The sequence below is a fragment of the Fringilla coelebs genome (genome assembly GCF_963513975.1).
Source record: "Fringilla coelebs genome assembly, chromosome: 30".
NCBI lineage: Eukaryota > Metazoa > Chordata > Aves > Passeriformes > Fringillidae > Fringilla > Fringilla coelebs.
Genome location: NC_140056.1, coordinates 2,854,224 through 2,874,191, shown reverse-complemented (window position 1 = coordinate 2,874,191; position 19,968 = coordinate 2,854,224). Strand labels below are relative to the sequence as shown.

The 19,968-nt window shown below is 49.9% G+C and overlaps 2 protein-coding genes across 2 annotated transcripts; both read left to right on the top strand.

The window, feature by feature from the left end:
• Nucleotides 1–1,654: 1,654 nt before the first annotated feature.
• LOC311164260 (keratin, type II cytoskeletal 6A-like) lies at nt 1,655–7,577 on the top strand (the record flags this gene model as incomplete). Its single annotated transcript, XM_084223642.1, has 9 exons — nt 1,655–2,224; nt 2,784–2,998; nt 4,614–4,674; nt 5,285–5,380; nt 5,631–5,795; nt 6,174–6,299; nt 6,551–6,771; nt 7,065–7,099; nt 7,270–7,577. 9 exons carry the CDS (start codon nt 1,655–1,657, stop codon nt 7,575–7,577), a joined length of 1,797 nt encoding a protein of 598 aa, XP_084079768.1.
• Nucleotides 7,578–15,127: 7,550 nt separating this feature from the next.
• LOC311164263 (keratin, type II cytoskeletal 75-like) lies at nt 15,128–19,361 on the top strand (the record flags this gene model as incomplete). Its single annotated transcript, XM_084223645.1, has 9 exons — nt 15,128–15,622; nt 16,556–16,770; nt 17,279–17,339; nt 17,533–17,628; nt 17,840–18,004; nt 18,185–18,310; nt 18,551–18,771; nt 19,029–19,060; nt 19,165–19,361. 9 exons carry the CDS (start codon nt 15,128–15,130, stop codon nt 19,359–19,361), a joined length of 1,608 nt encoding a protein of 535 aa, XP_084079771.1.
• Nucleotides 19,362–19,968: the final 607 nt, after the last annotated feature.

Genomic DNA, 19,968 nt, shown 5'->3' with positions numbered 1-19,968 from the left:
CCAATCGCGCCCACGGTGACTCACTATCGGAATCGGGAGGGCTCCAAGGAGATGGGAGTTGGGAGTGCTGCTGTTTTCTGATTGCAAGGAGACAAAACCCAACCAAACCAAACCCAACCAAACCCCTCTGCTCAGGCTCTTTCAAGTTCCCAGACAGAAAAAAAGCAGTGGTTGGAAACACATCAACACAAACAAGCTCTGAGACGCAGCCGATCTGCTCAAACTCCTCCTTTTGGATTGAGCTCCTGCACTTTTTGCTCACGTAGATGAATTTGGGAATTTTTTTGGTTGAGCTGCTCGGGGTCTCATCTCTCTGTCTTTCACTATTACTTCACCTGGCCAAGGTGGGCAGCCTTGGCCAGTGGGCAGAATCCAGTTCATGAAAGTATTTGGGGAGGTATTTTGAGTGGGAATGAGGGGATTTCTTCTCCTGTATCTCATGTCCAGCTCTTCACGGACACAAGAGAAGGATCCCTGGCTCTGAAGCCTTTACACAACCCAGACTCATTGTGGGGGTTGAAACTCCTGCACAAGGGTTCACCCAGAAGCAACATCAAGAGGCAAAAGCTATTTTAGAAAGTTTTTCCAACTGTGTGATCTCAGTGGAGTGAAGGAGGGGCTGGGAAGGAACGTGGGTGAATTCCCCTCCACAGAACATCTTTTAGAGCCAGCAATAACCTGGAAACTGTTGGATAAATATAAGGAGGGGGTGGAGGGAGGCAGAAATAGTGATAAAAATACCACTTCAGATAGAGATTTTGAACCCTGAGCCTCACAAGGAGGTACTATAGAACCACAATAATTTCGGGCAGCTTTTTAGTAGTATTTTATAAGTCTATATTAAGGAAAGTACTATTTAATCTATTTTGATGTGATTTTGGAAAAACACTTACTTGCTGTCTTTCAAAATTGTGTTAACTAATGCCTTGGTTGCCCCTGAAATGAGGGGAGATGATTTTTGGTAAGATCCCAGGAAATACTGCCATGACACAACTTCCACTCAGCTCATCTCCTCAAGCCCATGACCACTTCAATACAGAAAAGAAAAAAATCAAACTTGAATCTTAAAAAAAAAAGCACAATGTCAGCAGTGATCATTAAAACCACCTTCAGAGCCAACTTTCCCAAGCCGACAACAGGACATGCATGGCCAGTTGCAGAGCTGGAAACCTTGGAAAAGCCCCTATTTTTCTTGCCTATCCAACATGTTAAACCTGAAAATGCGACTTGCAAAATCTTCGCTTTGCTCAAGCGAGCAAGTCCTTGCCTGAGGGAAAGCGGCTCCCAGGGTCTTGGGAATCATGTTGCATCCTGCCCTTAGCGCAGACCTCGTCCCATTCAATGCTAATTCCATGACTCAGAGCGGCGGCTTTGGTGGAGGGGGGAGCTCCCTCTTGCCGTTACTTTCCTGCCTGCAAACAATGCATTTTTCAGCGCCTCGCCGTAGCCGAGGTGTGTTTGACAAGGCAAGTTGCTGCAAGGCACGTCAAGTTCTGAATTCCCGTGCCAAGTTTTCCAAGCAGATAAAAGAGGAGGCTCCCAAGCTCTCCCATTACAGGGGTTTCTGTCTCCATTGCCCTCTGCTCTTTTCCTGCTGCGCAGCCTTTTTTTGTTTTCCTCTCTCCTACTCTTTGTCTTCCCAACTGAACCAGCCATGAGCCGTATCTCTTTCAGATCATCTACTGGAGGGGGCATGAGGGGCTTTAGCTCAGGCTCTGCTATCGTAGGAGGTGGTGGCGGTGGGACCAGGAGCAGTTTTAGCTCTGTCTCTGTCTCCAGAGTTGGAGGAGGAAGAGCTGGAGGTGGAGGAGGCTTTGCAGCTGGCGGAGGCTTCGGCAGCAGAAGTCTCTATAACTTGGGTGGAAGCAAAAGAATTTCCTACAGCTCGGTCGGTGGAGGTCTACGGAGCGGAGCCGGGGGCGGATACGGCTTCAGTCTTGGCTATGGTGGCGGAGCAGGTGCTGGCTTTGGCTTAGGAGGAGCCGGTGGTGGCGGTGGCTACGGGCTGGGAAGTGGATTTGGGCTGGCAGGGCCCGGATTTGGTGGCCGAGGTGGCCCCGGGTTCCCTGTTTGCCCACCTGGTGGCATCCACGAAGTGACTGTCAACCAGAGCCTCCTGGCACCCCTCAAGCTGGATATCGATCCGGAAATCCAGAAGGTGCGAACACAGGAGAGGGAGCAGATCAAGACCCTCAACAACAAATTTGCCTCCTTCATTGACAAGGTGAGAGTTTGGTCCGAACCATCAAACCACACATACTATCAGTTGCCTCGGGAAAAAACCTTCAGGAAGAAACTTCATTTGGATTTAGGGACTTGCCTGAACTGATCGCAGCTGACAAACAACATGGGCTTGGCTGAAAACTAAGAACTGTTTTATGTTTCCTCTTAGCAAGGATGAGTTTTTCAGCACCTTTATATTACTGACAAAGTAATTCTCTCTCTTTCCTGTAAAAACAATCCTGGGGTGGATGACTCTTCTCCTCTTCTCAATGGGATACAACCAGTTTAAACCAGTAAGGTGTGCTGAACATCTACTAGGGGGAGAAACATTAAACTTGCAAGTACGGGTGTTTGGCCTGATTAAAACTCCTGAAAAAATCTTGCTAAACATCTCCAGAAGCTTCTAATACTTTTAAGAATCCAATGCCCTAAACTGGGACACTCCTAATAATTCCCTTCTGATTGTCCCAACATCTCTGGACCTTTTCTGTTGGTGATCCCACTTTTTCCTGGCAGTCGTGAGGTTTTCCACACATGTCCCTGGTTTTGTTTCTCCCCAGGTGCGCTTTTTGGAGCAGCAGAACAAGGTGCTGGAGACCAAGTGGACCCTCCTCCAAGAGCAGGGTCACACTGTCACCAGGAAATCCCTGGAGCCCATTTTCGAAGCCTACATCAACAACCTCCGGCGGCAGCTCGACAGCCTGGTGGGAGAGAGGGGCCGGCTGGACTCTGAGCTCCGCAGCATGCAGGACATGGTGGAAGACTTCAAGAACAAGTAAGGGATCCCACTCTGAAGCGTGAGTTGTCCCAGCCAAGAAAATCTGGGCTGGTGCTCATTCCTGCTGGTGCACACTTGGTGTTTGATCTGGGTTCCTCTTCCCAGCATAAAACGTGTTCCCAGAATTACCCTTTGTTACTTTACATTTATCACAGGCAAGATCAGTGTTTAGCACAGAATTCCTGGGGAACTGTGCTCCAGTACAACAGAGGTCACAGTCTGATCCCTGGAGTCTCCTGAAATAATAGACCAGGAGACAAAAAATTAGTAAATTAGTAAATTGTGAGGATAATAGACAGGCAAAACTAGAATGAAATGCAGCCAACAAACTTCCAGCTCCAAAATCCCTCATTTCCCATTCTGTGAAGGAAATTCCAGCCTTTCTAGAGGTCCCAGGTGACCTGGGAGTGCTCAGGCTCACTCAGCTCCCATCACCTGGAAGATGATCAGCCCTTTGCTAAAAATTTCCCTGGGTAGGGCATTAACCTCCTGCTGGGATCCAGTGCAAGGGGGATGGATCATTCTCAGGACACGCCAGACAGCACCTGCTGCCTGGAGGGGATTTTTGGGGGAGGCCATTGACTTTTATTTGGCTGAGAACCTATGTCCCTTCTTGAACCAGTCCTGGCTGCAAATTTGAGAATCACCCTGCAGGGCTGGAATATGTTAATATTAGGTAGTTAAGCATGGGAAGAGACAGATTTTTTGGGGGAGGAACTGGGAAGACAACACTTAGATCCAACAGGAGGGACTGGCAGAGCTGCTGGTGTGGTTTTGGGTGCTTTTGAGGTCGTGAAATGTGTTCCAGGATTTTTGGAAATACTGGTTAGGCCCCAAATGATCAATTCTACAGTCTGGATTTCAGAGCTACCTCTTGAAAAAGAGAACACATTTTAAATCTACAGTTTGTTCCCAGTCCACTGGCTTATTCCTACCTCTTCCCTTGTCCAGCAAGAGATCTGGCTGCAGGGAAAACTCTGCCAATATTGGTGAGAGGACTGGCACGAATCTGCCTTTGAAAGCCAGCTTTTGCCTCAATAGCCTGCATGTTTTGTCTACTTTCTAGCCAAGCCCTGCCCTGATTATCTGATGAGAGAATGTTGCTCAGAGCCATAGAAAGTTCCACAGAACCACTGTCAGAGCTGTAATGATCCCCTCTTGCACAACCATGGAGTTTTTTGTTTTAATTAAATGCTGCAGTGGGTTCTTCAGAGCCATTAGCATTATTATAATATCAAATACCAAATGATTGCTTTATTATACATTTGTAGGCATTGCAGTGCAGCTTTGTTGAAAGTCTTTTGCATAACTTTGCTTGGAGCGAAGGTCACCAGGAATGGCTGCTCCTGCTTCCTGCCAAAACGGGCTCTGAATCTGCACATTTATGTATGAGCTTGACTTTATGGGCAGTGATTAAAATATATTAATTTAACTGGGACTACTCATACCATGGAGTCCCACAGTTCAAAGACAGTAATATTTGCTCTGCGTCTGCTCTGGATAAACATGTGGGAGTAGGGAATATATCCATGAGCCACAACTGATGATTTGGGAATGGGGTGCTCCCACCTCTTCATTCCGTCCAACCCACCTCACTCTTTTATCCCGGCAGATATGAAGATGAAATCAATCGGCGTACAGGTGCTGAGAACGAGTTCGTGGTTCTCAAGAAGGTGACTGGGGTGGGAATTATGGGCCAGGAAATGTAATTAACTCACCTTGCAGAGTTCAAGAAAGACTTGGTGGGAGTTGGGGTCCTGCACCCACATGGCTGGGTCAAGCTGGGAGATCAGCATATCCTGGGTTGGGTCCTCCTGAGGCCGGGAATAGGCACAACCTTCTCTGTGCCAACAGAGCTGCCCTGTCTCTTGTGGCTCAGCACAACTCAGTCTCTGGTCACATCCTTGTGAGTCAGAGCTTTGCCTTCTGCCCAAGAACCTGGTTCTGGCTCACAGTCAATGTCCAACATTACATTAAAAAAATACCTTGGTCACAGGGACATAAAATGAGCCAAAGGAACTGCTGGTAGTGGCACAGGTTGCCCAGCAAAGCTGTGGCTGCCCCATGCTTGGAAGAATCCAAGGCAGTATGTTCTGTGGAAGATGTCTCTGCTCATGGCAGGGGTGGGAATTGGATGAGATTTCAGGTCCCTTCCAACCCAAATCATTCCATGATTCCATGATTCTATGAATAACAGACTTTGAAGTGCACACAGTCCCATTGGTGTCCTGAAGCCCCTTTGTGTTCTGGTTTCATCAGAAACCATTGGTATCTTCTCTTTAGGACGTGGATGGTGCCTACATGAACAAGGTTGAGCTCCAGGGCAAGGCCGATGCGCTGGCAGAGGAAATCAACTTCCTGAGAGCTCTGTATGAAGCGGTGAGTGGTTCCTGGAGAGCATCCCCCAGCTCCTGCCCCATGGATCCCACACCCAGGGCTCTACGGGTCCAGAGGAGAAGGCGGTCCCTGCCTTTTGGAAATGATTATGCAGAAATAAGTTACAAAATGGAGACAGAGTAGGGGAAATGCAAGAAAACATCTTTGCAGAGAGGACTCCCAAATCACCTCATCTCTGTGGTTTCCGTCATGGACACCAGACCATCAACTTAATTTTTTGTATCTTTTGCAGGAGTTGTCCCAGATGCAGCAGCAAGTGTCTGACACCTCCGTGGTTCTGTCCATGGACAACAACCGGAACCTGGACCTCAACAGCATCATCGCCGAGGTCAAGGCGCAGTACGAGGACATCGCCAACCGCAGCCGCGCCGAGGCCGAGGCTTGGTACCAGAACAAGGTGGGTAACCAGGGTGACAGACTGACTTCTGTGGTCAGAAATGATCAGAAATTATTTCCCATCATCTGAGGGAAGACAGGGATGAGATGGTCAAAAGTTTTGATTATGGGCTCATAGAGTCACTGGCAGAACTGGCCTTAAACACTTCCCCTTCCAGGTTCTTGTAGGTGACAACACCTAGGTCCCCTGTGCCATGAGGCACTGCCTTCCCAGCAGATATTGAGAGTTAAGGGCAAGTGCCATTATTCCATGGACAGATTTCAGAGGAATCTTGTTGCCCTAATCCTCATCCAGACCTGCACTTTGTCCCCTGAAGTCCCCTCAACCTTCCCTGAGCTCCGAGTGCTCACAAGTGCTCTCCTCCTTTCCCTGCACTAGTATGAGGAGCTCCAGGTCTCTGCTGGCAGACACGGGGATGACCTGAGGAACACCAAGATTGAGATTTCAGAGATCAACCGGATGGTCCAGAGGCTGCGGAATGAGATCGACAGCGTGAAGAAACAGGTAGGAGGGGGATAGTCCTGAGAGGGAGAGCAGGAGATGGGTGGGAGGTGATGGTGGTCAGGCTCAGTAGGAAGAGTCAGGTCCCATCAGGAGCCCTCAATACCATCCTGGGGGCCACCAGCCACTGTCCACAACCCCCCAGCAACAGAACAAGGTGGGTACCCAGGGTGACAGATTGATTTCTGTGGTCAGAAATGATCAGTGGTTTGGGGAACCCAAATGAAAGAACTGCCTGTTCTCCCCACTCCCAGTGTGCCAACCTCCAAGCAGCCATTGCTGAGGCTGAGGAGCGTGGGGAAATGGCCCTCAAGGACGCCAAGGCCAAGCTGACTGAGCTGGAGGATGCCCTGCAGAAAGCCAAGGCTGACCTGGCCCGGCAGCTCCGGGAGTACCAGGAGCTCATGAACGTCAAGCTGGCCCTGGACATCGAGATTGCGACCTACAGGAAGCTGCTGGAGGGCGAGGAGAGCAGGTGAGGACACGCAGACCTGCTGTGTGCTGATCAGGGACCATCTCCTTGGGGTCAAACAGCTCTTCCAAGGGGCTGAAGCACCAGGGCAGACAGACAGATGGTTGAAATTATGAACTTTGTAGGCAAAGTTTTGTTTCTTCAGCTCTTGGTGCTTGATACTAATAAAAATGAGCACTGTCACCTTTCACCTGTAACACAGACACACCCGCCCTACTGAAGGCCATGCACTCCTAATTAGATGGTCCCACAGATGAAGTTTTGGCATTATTGCTCACTTTTCCCTTTCCCGACAGGCTTGCTGGAGAAGGAGTCGGAGCTGTCAGTGTCTGTGAGTATCACCTCCCTTCCACCTCTTCCTATCCCCCTCCTTCCACCTCTTTGTACCTGCCTCCCTTCCACCTCTTCCCACCCACCCCTCCCCAAGGGGGTGACGCTGCAGATCTCCCCCCCTCGGGGGTCCAGTTGTCCCCTCACACGGCTGCTCCTGCTTCCTTCCAGCCGTGGTCAGCAGCTCCAGCGGGATGGGCTACGGCGGCGGGAGCTGCGTGGGTATGGGCGGGGGGCTCGGCATGGGCGGCGGCGGCAGCAGCAGCTACACCATGAGCAGCAGCGGCTTCGGAGGCGGCAGCGGCGGCTTCGGAGGCAGCGGAGGCTTCGGAGGCGGCAGCGGAGGCTTCGGCGGGGGGCTCAGCTATGGCGGAGGCAGCTCCTTCAGCTCTGGGAGCAGCCGGGGCATCAGCTCCAGCACGGGAGGCAGTGTCAGGATCGTTTCCAAGACCACCACCAGCAAAAAGACCATCAGATAAGGCTGGCAAGCACACGGCCGTCAGCAATTCCGGCCTCCTGCCCTGCAGATCATGGTGTAAATAGCTGCGCTAGAGCCTCTCCTTCCTCCGTCCTTCACCTCTGGGGCAGCGCGGGGGGGACCAGGGCCCCTCCGTGAACTCTGGAACACCTTTGGCTGAAGCACAGGTTGTAACAGGTCACTGGCTGGGCTTTCACCCCGTGGTGCCCCTCTGTCAGCAAGCCCTTGGTCTCTCCTCAAAGTCAGGCGTTCAAAGGGAAATGGAAGCACTATGGAGCAGGGACAACCATTTCGTTCATCCCGTTCCAAGGGTGAATCACAGCCTTGTGCAACCACAGTCCCAGGTCCTCAGCAGTGAAAACACCTCCAAGAGGCTCTAAAAGCCTCTGCCCCCCAATACATGTTACAACCTCCAAAGGTTTTGTCTGCAATTCAAGGTTTCTTCCAGCCCCTTCTGTTTTCTCCGGCACTTGTGGGAAAGGTTTTTGCTTTGTGTGTATAAGATTTCTAACTACAGCCTCCTCACTTCCCTGCCTAACATACTGTAAGGTCCAATAAAAGAGCATTTGTCATTTTTAAGCTCTGCTGGGTTTTGGCTTTTCTTCCCTCCTCCTGCTGTGGGTGTTGGTCTGTGCTGTGTCCCTGCTGCACTGGTGACACCCTGAGGGCAGTTCCTGAGACATAATCGGCTCCTTGAGGAAACAAAATTCAGTTTTAGGACTTGGGCTCTGGGACAAGTCGGGGCAAATGGAAAGGAGGGTGAGATGAGCAACCTTGTCTATGGGAGGTGCCCCTGCCCATGGCATGTGGGTGGAACTGGATGGGCTTTAAGGTCTCTTCCAACCCAAACCATTCCATGATTCTATGGATGGAGAACCGAGGCACAGGGAGGAAAAGCTGTGTCAGAGCCAAAAGCTGGATGAAGCCCCCTGCAGTGATTGACTGAAAAGTTGCCCTTTCTGCCTATCACTGCAGGAGGAAGGAAGTGCAGGGAAGTGTGGAAAAGGAAGGGAATTCCCAAGGGTTTATTTGGAATTCATGGGCTGGCTCATGCAGGGCATGGCTCAGCCATTAGTTCGTACAAGCAGTAGTAAATTGTACATCAGAGGAGCCCACCTCTGGCACTATGGCAAGGACACAGCAAGACTGGCACACAGCAGGAAAGGCCTGGAGCAGGTGGGAATTGCCCTGGTTGGGAAGAGCAGCTGCAGGAGCAGGCAAAGGGCACGGCACCCAAAATCTGCACACACACCATTTGCACTGAGGTTTCTCTGGGATGTGCAAATATCCCATGAAACATCCTGGCTGCTCCTCTGCAAGGGCAGTTTCAGGGCCTCAGGTTCATTTGGAGTGAACCCAAGGTCTGCCAAGGTGCCCACAGCGCTTCACTTTCCCAATTCCCACCCAGCCACCCAGGGGGTTTCCATGACCTGCCTGGCTGGGGGGTTTCAGCCGAGATCTCACACCAGCCCCAGGCTCCCTCCTGTGGCTCCACAGGCATCTCCTGATCCCACTTCCTGCCAGTGCCAGGTGTGGATCCCGGCAGGAATGGGGCAGCACCAGGCAAGGTGGGAATCCAGCCCCCATGGCAGGACAAGAACCATGGACAAGGAAAGAGCCAGGGCAGAAGGGGGGCAGATGAGGAAGGACCCACAGCCCTTTGGGATGCTGGTCCCAGAAGAGGATGGTCAGTGCCCATCAACCCATCCCTCAATCCCTGCAACCTCCAGCCAGGCGTGGAGAGGAGAGGGGCCGTAAGCTGTGTCTGCCAGGAAAAGCCCTCTGTGCAACATTCCAGAGCAGCTTCCCTGGGAAAAGCCTCCAAGGTCCCACACCAACGGGACCCCCTCGTCCATCACCTGGCGCAGGTGTGAGAGTCCTGGCCAAGCCAGCCAAGCATCTCCAGCAGGTGGGGACCCAGAGCAGTGAAAGGGATGGTCCCGCCTATGGTGGGATGAACATCCCGAGGCTCCACTCCAGCAGCTGGGAAGGGCCATGGAATGATGTCTTGGGAAAGCTGGGACAGCCCATTTGCACCAGAGGAGGTTTTATGGTGGGTGAATGGTTGGGCTCTATGAACTGAAGAGTTTTACCCACTTTTCAAGCATCTGGCCTTGTTCCTTAAACTGATTTAAGGGAATGGGGACAAGCTCCCAGAGCTGAGGTGGTGGTTGGAGGCAGAGCAGCCCAATTTGTTGGGTTTTATCATTGAAAATGTAAAATCTAATGGTTTCTGATTTTTAACCCAAGTTGCACAGCACGTTGGACCATTGGCCATGTCAACACATGGGTCCACCACCAATGAACCCTCCACGAAACCTCTTTGCCAAATCCTTACCCATCCCCATGGCACCAGGACAGCTCCTGAGCTTCCCTGAGCCAGTGCTGGGTCTGTCTCCTGCATGCTGAGGGTGAGGATGCAGCCAAAAAAGCCCTGAGCAGCTCTGTGTGTTTTCTGTTTCCAGTGGAGTGTTCTAAGAGCCCATCCTGGCACATCTTCTTTGTGAATTTGCAGAGCAGATGCAAAAAGCTGTATTCAGCTTCCATCCTCCTGATTTGCAGAGACCAGAAAAATTTGACACACTCAAGTCAAACGTGACACATGATTTTAGCTGCCACCAAAACACCAGGTGAAACATTTTCTGAAACCCAACATTTAATTTCAACCTTTCCTATGGGAATGATCCTGTCCCGAAACACTGAACCAATTCCCCTTAACAATTCCCAAATGAAACTTTGCAGCTTTTTTGACTCAAAAGCAGAATTTCCATCAAAGAAAATTATTTTAATTTGCAAATTGTTTATTTGCACAGGCTGTAAATGAAACAAGACACAAAATGCCTGCAGGGAAGGCAACACAAGGTGCAGCAAATCCAGAGTGGAACAATATTCCCAGCTGCCATCTGCTCAGTTGGAGCAATATCCTGCTGCCCAAAGCAGTTGGAGGTCAGGAATGGAACCAATCCCTTGGGACAGCTGAGTGATAAATAAACACAAGGCCCCATGGAATCACTGCCCTGTGATTGGATCCACTTTACAGGACACATGGATAATCCTTGTTTATCTTCCCAGCTCCTTGTGTTGATCCAGGTTGGTTTTAACAGGGAGAAATTAAACTCCACACCAGCACTGTGGATCTTCAGAAGGAAAACCAAAGGAAAACCAAGCCAGGAGCAGGATGGAGCTGAGGGACATGGAATGTGCGCAGAGCTTGCCAAAACTGTGGGACTCCCCAGCAACACCATCTCAAGGGCTCTGTGTTCTTTACCAAGAGAAAAGATGTGCCCCAGGGCAGGAGAAAGGATGGGATAGGACAAATACCCTGTGACCACCATCAGCCTTTGGAGTTTACATTTTCATGTGGGGTCACAGCCCCAGCAGACCAGCCCAGAGCAGGGGACTTTCCAAAGGCATTACACGGAGATGTTGGGGATCCAGGTTCCTTCAGAGGCCACTAGCCAGGCACCAGAACAGGATAAAGGAGGTACCAGACCCCTCCAAAAGTCTGAGGGTCCTTCAAGATGCAGCAGACCCCAGGGAGAACAAGCCCTGCCAGGCATGTGCCAGGCAGCAGTGATGGAGCTGAAGTTCTTTGCAAAGCCTGGAGTGCACCCAGAGTCTCTGTGCTGGCACAGAAAACAATTATCTGGGGAAAGCAGGTCACACCTACACTTCAAAGTCACCCAGGAGTTGGAGCTGACTGGCCTCCAGATACTGCTGGGAACAGGCTCAAAGGACCCAGCACACGGCAACACCTATGGGAAAAGTTCTGAGGAGCTCGTCCTAATTCATCCCTTGGGGAAATGGGATTCATGGACACTCACCTCCCACCCAGGAGGTCTCAGAGGGGCCTGGCCCCACAGCACAGGGATGCTCTGAGTTCAGTGGTCTCCTGTGGAAAAACCTCAGTCTTGCTGGTCTTCATTAACGTGGGATGAAATAGTAAATTACGCCCGAAATGAGTCGGGTTTGAATTTAGCTTGGAAGCCCAAGTTTAACCCAAAGGCTTTAATTTAAGAAATTAACCTAAATTACAGCCTTGACTTTGCTGATAATTAAACTGAGATTAGGTAGCACAGGTGAACCAACGCAAGGTACTTTGACATGCTCTTGTTTTACAAATATGGTTATTTTTGCAAACAAAACACAGAGAGGAACATCCAAAAATTTTAGCCAGAGAAGTTTCATCAGATGAAGGATTCTGAGGTGGATTCTGGACAGGAGCAGCGGAGTAGAGGGATGGAGAAGAGGTGATGAAAAGCTGTTGGAGCCATCCCTGCTTGCTAAACCGCAAGAAAATGGCTCAGATTTCTCACTAAAGGGGCTGGAGTTGCATTTCTTGCCCTGGCAGAGGCAGAACTCCCTAATCTCAAAGGAGAAGTTTTTACCTTGACAGCAGCATGGTGCCAGATGCAAATTCAGCCAAGACTTTACTCCCAGGTTTACAGCATTTGTAAATGTTCTCCTGCCTCCCGCTCTGGGCTTGCAGCGACTGCTCATCCTGGTGGAAGGAAACGAGGAGGGGGAGGGAAGGGAGCTCCAGAGCCTGCCCAGCCTGTCTCACACCAGAGGGGCTCTGGCCCAGAGGGACCTGCCCAGACACAGCTCCTGAGGTGGGATAAGGAGGAAAAACTCCCGAGCAGGGGGCGAGCTCCAGCACCATCCCCTGGAACCTCTGTATCAGGAGGTCCCTGCACCAGAGCAGCAAATCCATTCCATGTCTGGAGCTGCAGGAGCATGGGAGACACACCCCCAGGAGCTACCTGGAAACTCTGTGTTTCATCAACAGAACAGGGTGGGGACCCCCCTTTCCATCAGCCCATTCCCCAAACCTGTAGCTACAGCTCCTTGTGCTCCCAGTTCTGCCTTTTGTAATTACCTCTGAAATTCCTTCCGGATGAGTGACGACCACATCACCTCCACCCTGGCAGAACATGGAATGGAAAGAAATTAATTCCTTCTCAGTTGCTTGGAGGAGTTGCATTATTACTACTGTTATTAACCATGGGCTCCAACGCACTTGGTGGATTCCTTAGCCAAAAAAAGACAAGTTTTAGATGCAAAGGGAGCCTGAGGGGAAAAAGGAAAGCACTGACACATCCCACTGGGAGAACTGGGGGAGCTTTGCTCTGCACTCCCGGACTCCCCACGTTGTGTATCTCCCTGGGGAGGGAGGATCTGCCTTTTGGTGCTGATCTCCACTGGAAAAATTAGAATAAAACTCCTTTCAGGTACTCAGAGCTAGGGGAGATGGAGAGAGCTGAGAGAGTATTCCCAAAGGAACCATGGGCTGGCAGCTTCCAGCTGCTCTTGAATGTCTTATGGTCATGGAGTGGTTTGGGTGGGAAGGGACTTTAAAGCCCATCCCACCCCTGCCATGGGCAGGGACACCTTCCACTGTCCCAGCCTGCTCCAGCCTTGGACACTTCCAGGAAGAGGGCAGCCACAGCTGCTCTGGGCACCCTGTGCCAGGGCCTCGCCACCCTCACAGGGAAGAATTTCTTCTCAATATCCAACCTAATTTTCCCCTCTTTTGGTTGGAAAACTTTCTGCCTGAGACTGGAATCCAGCATGTGGGAATGAATCTCATGACCTCAAGTCCTGATATCTGTCTGTTGGTGGCCAAAGCCCCCAAACTGATCAATAATCCTTTCAAAAATGCCCTTTGGACACAGACTTTGCTTCCAATCTGTTTGCCTCCAGCTCCCAGGGGTGCAGAGTCAGACCCAGTGATGTGGCCTCACTGTACAAAACCTGCAGGATTCAGCCCTTCCGTGCAATAAAATCTCAGTCTGGCAATAAACACAAAACCAACCTGAAAAACCCTGCCTAAAACGAACATTGAATTTAAAACCTCCACTGCAAACTTCACCTCTCAGACAGTTGGGAAACAACAGGGACACAAAAATTTCTGGGAGTTTTCTGCACTTGGATAAGTCAGCAGGCAGGGGCAGATGGAAGCACAACTGCCCCCACCATGGTGATTTTTCATTATTTCATTGATTCCTCATTATTCTATTATTCCTGTGCTGCAGCAGTAGCTGCTCTGGCCTGCAGCCAGCACAAGGGAAAGCTGCTCAGGGGTATCCATTTACAATTTCAACCTTTTGTATAAATAAAATTATATACAAATCCTGTTTTCCTGAACAACACAAAACACCACAAGCACTTTTTGTCCCTCAAAATTAATTATTTTTTACATTTTTACCTTTTATTTTTACTCAAACCACCTGTTAAATGCAAAGGGCTGTGCTGGAACCTGTGGTGGGAAAGACCCAGGATATCCTAGAGTGTCCTAGGGCAGAGGGAATCCTGCACTTTTCAGTGGATTTCAGCAGGCAGGATCACACTTCCAGATGTGCTGAAAGAGCCGATTAAATCCTTGGGAAATGACAATGTGTTTATTAAGTGTGCATTGGGAACAGCCCTGGAGCGCTCCATTTCCACAGAGCCAGTGGAGTCAAGGCAGTTCCCATTCCCACAATCTTTCCTCCTATGTATACATTTCTGAGTTGTTTGCTTGTTTGTTTTCATCCTGCTAAAATAAAGTCCAAACCCGAGGTGGCAGCACGTGTTTGTGACAGAGCTCAGTGGCAGCTGTCAAAATCCACACAGGAACAAAAAGATCTTGTCAAAATATTCCATTTTTATTCACATAATTATATTTTTTAAGACAGTGGAATAAGCCTGGATAAGCAGGATTTCCAGCAGGATTTCCAGCAGGATTTCCAGAGGGCCCTGAGCTTTTTAGGGATGGGAGCAAAACTCTGCTGATTTCTTTGGTGGCTCCATGTGGTCCATGGAATCACAGGATGGTTTGGATGGGAAGAGACCTTAAAGATCATCTAGTCCCATGGACAGGGACACCTTCCACAGACCAGGTTGCTCCAAATACCATTTGACCCAGCCTTGGACACTTCCAGGGATGGGGAGTCCCCAACCTCTCTGGGCAAATTTCACAAGAACCTTATCACAAAGATGTCCCAAAACTCCAGGATAAAACAGTTGACCGCAGGGCTGGCTGTGGAACTGGCACCGGTCCCACTCCTAAGCACAAGGATTGAAACTTTCCCAAGCACTGCTTGTGAACAAAAGGGGCGAAAGCAATCCCGAGGGATGAAGTTTTCCAATGACAGAGGTGTTGAGTGACAGGCACTTGAGCGGTGTTTTGCTGCCAGTGCCCAGCATGACTCATCAGCACTTTCCAGCTTTGAAATGGGGACGAGTCTGGCTGTCTACAAAGACCGGCAACAGTTATTCCCAAACAATTCCCTGTTGCTGAGAACCTGGGCTGTATTATTTCAGCAGGGCGTGTGTGCAGAGTGAGTTCACTCTCCAGAATGCTGTTGGACATGCCAAGCCTAATTCATCAGAAAGATGATCCACCTCATCCAACCCATCCCAGACTCATACATGCATAAAAGGGCTCTCCCCAGCTCTTGCAGAGCACAGGTTCACCTCTCTCCTTTCCCTCCTACTCCTTGCTCCAGGCCAGCAGCTTTGCTCCTTTATTCTAGCTGCAGCATCCACCCCAATCCAAAAGGCCCAGCAATGTCTCGCCAGTCCACCGTGAGGATTCAGAGGGGGAGAAGTGGCTTCAGTGCTGCTTCTGCCATGGTCCCCAACACGTGCCGGACCAGCTTCAGCTCCTGCTCCGTCACCCGCCTGGGCAGCTGCAATGCTGGCAGTGGCTTTGCCAGGGTCGGGGGGGGCTTTGGAAGCAAAAGCCTCTACAACGTTGGTGGCTGCAAGAAGATCTCCGTGGCTGGAAGGGGTGGCAGCTTCTATGGCTCAGCAGGGTTTGGTGGTGGCGCCGGGAGTGTGTACGGGGGCGGCTTTGGTGTTCCAGCCAACCTTGGCTATGGATACGGGGCCTTTGGGGGTGGCCCTGGATTCCCCGCTGGGGGCATCCATGAAGTCTCCATCAATCAGAGCCTTCTGAAACCACTCAACTTGGAGATTGACCCTAACATCCAAAGGATCCGAAAAGAGGAGAAGGAACAAATCAAAACCCTCAACAACAAATTTGCCTCCTTCATTGACAAGGTGAGATCTGAACTTTCCTAAATATCTGATTTTTTTAACAGGGACACTTTTCTGCTTGATGAGGACAAAAGCTGATCAAGGAGGAATAGAAGTGAGAAATAAGACTGAAGATGCCCTGGAAGCTCCAGGGAATGGCACCTGTTCCATAGCGGTTGCCATGAATTAATCATCCAGTGTTTGAGTTCCTCCTCATTTGCTGCTCCCACATCTCACAGGCAGTGGGGAAAGAAATCTCCAGAGGAGAAACCCACCCTTCTGGAGACTTTAGGCTGAGCATTTCAGGAGCCTCGGGAACAGCTTTGTAGATGATCTAATGAATTCCAGAAACCCACCTAAAATGACCAAGAAATTGGCACAAGGGAGAAGCAGTTTCTCAATGCTTGAATTCTCTCAAAGGCATTTTAATCTGTCACCAAATTTTGATTTTTAGTTCAAAATATCAAAATCTGATCCAAATCTGTCTATCCACCATATTTCACTGATGCACAAGAACATCTGCTCAGCTCCTGCTCTGGTCAAGCTGCTCCTCTGGGGTTTCAAAGAAAACACCTGCAATATTTTGGACATTCACTGGGGTAGGGGAGCTCTACAGAAGGGAAGGAGAAGCAGCACCTTAACAATGTCATTTTAATTAAGAGCAAGTCCTGCTTTGCTTCTTATTTGATTTTGCTCACACTTTTCACACAAAATTCCTGTACCTGATCTCAATTTAAACAATGAATGAAAAGCCAGAAAATCAAGGGCTGTTCTAGAGTTTCTAACACTGAACAGGGTCCCTGTAGCCAAATCTCCCAACAGATGAGAGGCTGGCTCTGAAAACCAGCTGGAAGGAGCATTTTACCCTCTCAGCCACTTCTGAGACCCTCCCATTTGCAGGGAAATTCTCCCCATCTCTGTTCTTTCAAAGCACCTTCAGGATATTTCTCCTTGCAGGTCCGATTCCTTGAGCAACAAAACAAAGTGCTGGAAACCAAGTGGAGTTTGCTGCAGGAGCAGGGAATGAAAACAGTGAGGAACAACCTAGAGCCGCTTTTCGAGACCTACATCAACAACCTGCGGGTGCAGCTGAACTCCTTGCTGAGCGACAAGGGGAGGCTGGAGGGAGAACTCGTCAACACCCAGTACCTGGTCGAGGACTTCAAGAAGAAGTAAGTCTTGAGCTAATGCTCTACTCACCTGTGCAGGCGCAGCTTTTCTCCTCTCAACATCCTTAAACCAGCTGAGGTATCCAGGAGAGTCTGGGATCCTGGAATTCCCGGCAATGACATTTTCTCAAAGAGAAATTTTCCCAGTAACGGAGTAACAGATCCAAGTACGCCAACATTTAGGGAATAATTTGGAGCATGATCAAAGACTTATTAACTAAATTACCTACTGAGAGGGAAAAATTACACAGTAGGTCTGAAAGTTTCAGAGCAGCACATTTAATTTGCTTAAAACAGCAGAAGGAGGATGACTAATGGCCAGAAATAAGTAAAAAGTAATGGATTTGTTAGAATTGTTTTGATGTACTTGTTTTAATTGGTTCAGCTCCTGGTGTCTCATTGAGGGAAAAGAGCATTGTATGCAAAATGCTCTGAAGGAAATTCATTCCGGCAAACTCAAATCTTTCTGTTACCTGCCCAAACAAAAATTCGCTGTGCTATCCTCCTTTAGGTATGAAGATGAGATCAACAGAAGGACCATTGCAGAGAACGAATTTGTGACGCTCAAGAAGGTGAGAGCAAATTCCAGGGCACTGTGGGATGGCTCATTGTAGAGCTCTGATCACCCACTCAGTCACAAATCCACCCATTACAATTCCAATCCCTTTACTTTGATTATGGTTTCTCCCCTGTACTGTTATCACAATGCATGTTCCTGATTTACTGATAGGGGTGTAAACCACCCAAGAATCTCTCATCCCCCAGGATGTAGATGCTTCCTACATGAACAAGGTGGAACTCCAAGCCAGGGCAGATGCACTGAGTGAAGAAATTAATTTCCTGAGAGCACTTTACGAAGCAGTGAGTACAACCAGCTCCAAAACATCTTGGCCCTCAGTGAAGACTTCTCTCCCTCCGGGAGATGCTAAATCCTTCCCCTCAGTTGAGGTGCACCAACACCTGAGCTGTTCAGATAACAATCTGTAACAGCCTCTCCCAGGTCTGCAGCTCACCTGGAAGGGTGAAAAGGCATCTCCCAAGGGGATTACCTCATTCCCTGTACTCTTTGCAGGAGCTGTCCCAGATGCAGACCCAGATCTCTGACACCTCTGTGGTCCTCACCATGGACAACAACCGGAACCTGGACCTGGACAGCATCATCTCTGAGGTCAAGGCGCAGTATGAGGACATTGCCAACCGGAGCCGTGCTGAGGCCGAGTCCTGGTACCAGACCAAGGTGAAGGATCTGGGGTTTCCATGCTCTTATCTTCATATCTTGTCTGGAACAGATAAGGACCGACTCTTCCAAGAAAACTTTCCCAGCTGTTGATCTGGGCTGGAGGAGGGACTCTCCAGGCTCCTGGTAATTCCAAAAATGGTGGATTTTGCCTTGACTGGTTGTTCCTCTCTGTGACAGTACGAGGAGCTGCAGGCCACGGCTGGCAGGCATGGGGATGACCTCCGGAACACCAAGCAGGAGATCTCGGAGCTCAACCGCCACGTCCAGCGGCTCCGATCTGAGATTGACAGCGTGAAGAAACAGGTAAAGGGCAGCAAACCCCACTTTTAACCAATTTACCCCCAGACTTGCAAGGAAGAGGAAGGAAAAGGTTAGAGCTACTTGAGCAGTTCTGCTCAGCTTGACACTTTTTCATTAAAAAAAAACCTGTCACTAAAACTCCTGGAGCTGATAGTGCTGGGATAAAACCTTGTGATTGCAGGGGAGGTAAAGAAAAACCTGGATCTGGGGTGGGGACTTTGAGCAGAGCTTTGTGTTCCATAGTGTGCAAACCTGAAAGCTGCCATCGCCGACGCCGAGGAGCGCGGGGAGCTGACCCTCAAGGACGCCAGGGCCAAACTGGCCGAGCTGGAGGATGCCCTGCAACAGGCCAAGGCTGACCTGGCCCGGCAGCTCCGGGAGTACCAGGAGCTCATGAACGTCAAGCTGGCCCTGGACATTGAGATTGCGACCTACAGGAAGCTGCTGGAGGGCGAGGAGTGCAGGTTGGTGGGAAGCATCCAGCCCTGGGGCTGGGGATGGCACAGAAGAAGCTCAGCATTTCTGGAATGCTAAACAGGGGGCACAGAGTGGGGAGATTTTCCCAGATAATGGAAATAACAAAAATGTGTGAATTATGCTGTGATTTTATTTTTCTCCCCAAAGGCCTCTGGGAAATGTATCTTATTGTTCTCCCCCCCGCCCCCCCTCCCCAATATCAACAGACTTCTAATCTTCTTCCTTGTGTTCCATCCCTGAACAGGCTGGCTGGAGATGGGGTCCCGGTGAATATCTGTAAGTCTAAAATATAAGAATTACCTTATTTAAACATTCCTGTGTCTCTACACCAAGAAGCCAATGCCTGGAGATACTGAAACATTTCCTTCTCCTCCTTGCAGCTGTCACCAGAACAACAGTGGGAACAGGATACGGAGGAGGGAGCAACCTCAGCATGGGAGGGGGGATCTGCAATTTGGGGAACAGCTTCAACTGTGGGAGCGTTCCCGGGGTGAGCAGCACCACCCTCGGAGCTGGCAGCAGCTCCAGCATGAAGTTTGTCTCCAGCTCCTCCACCAGAAGAAGTTACAGGAGCTAAAATTCTCCCTCCAGTCACCGCCACGTACCATAAAACACCAAAACTGGTCCTTTACTGGAGCGTGGCGGGGTGAGCACAACCAGGGCCACCTGCACCCCAAGTCCTGTCCCACAGGAGCCTTACTTTAGGAACTCTCTCTCAGCTGTGTTGTCTTGCACACATCCTGTTGGGCTCAGCCCTGGAACCTGAGTCTCACTGGGTTAAATTTGCAGCTCGCTTGCCCCAGCTCAGCAATTTTTTTGGCCGGATTTTGTATATAAAATGTGTCCCATGACTGTTTGTCTCTCTTCACTTTCTGGAGTTTGTCTAATAAAAATGCACATGTAATTTATTCTATTTTGTAGTCCTTTTAATTAAAGAGGTGCAAGAGCACATGCAAATGCAGGTAACAAGAACTTTCCCTCAGGCCCTGACCAGTTAAAGGCTCAGATTTTTGCTCCTCACTCAGATTTACTGAATTTTACTGTCAGCAGCCAGAACACCCCAGACCAGCAGAACCTCAGAGGGAGGTTTGGTGCTGATTTCGACATTCCCTCCCCACTGTGCAGGGAAAACACCTGGAAGACAAACACCAGGACACGCCAAGGCAGGAGTCAGGCATAGGGGA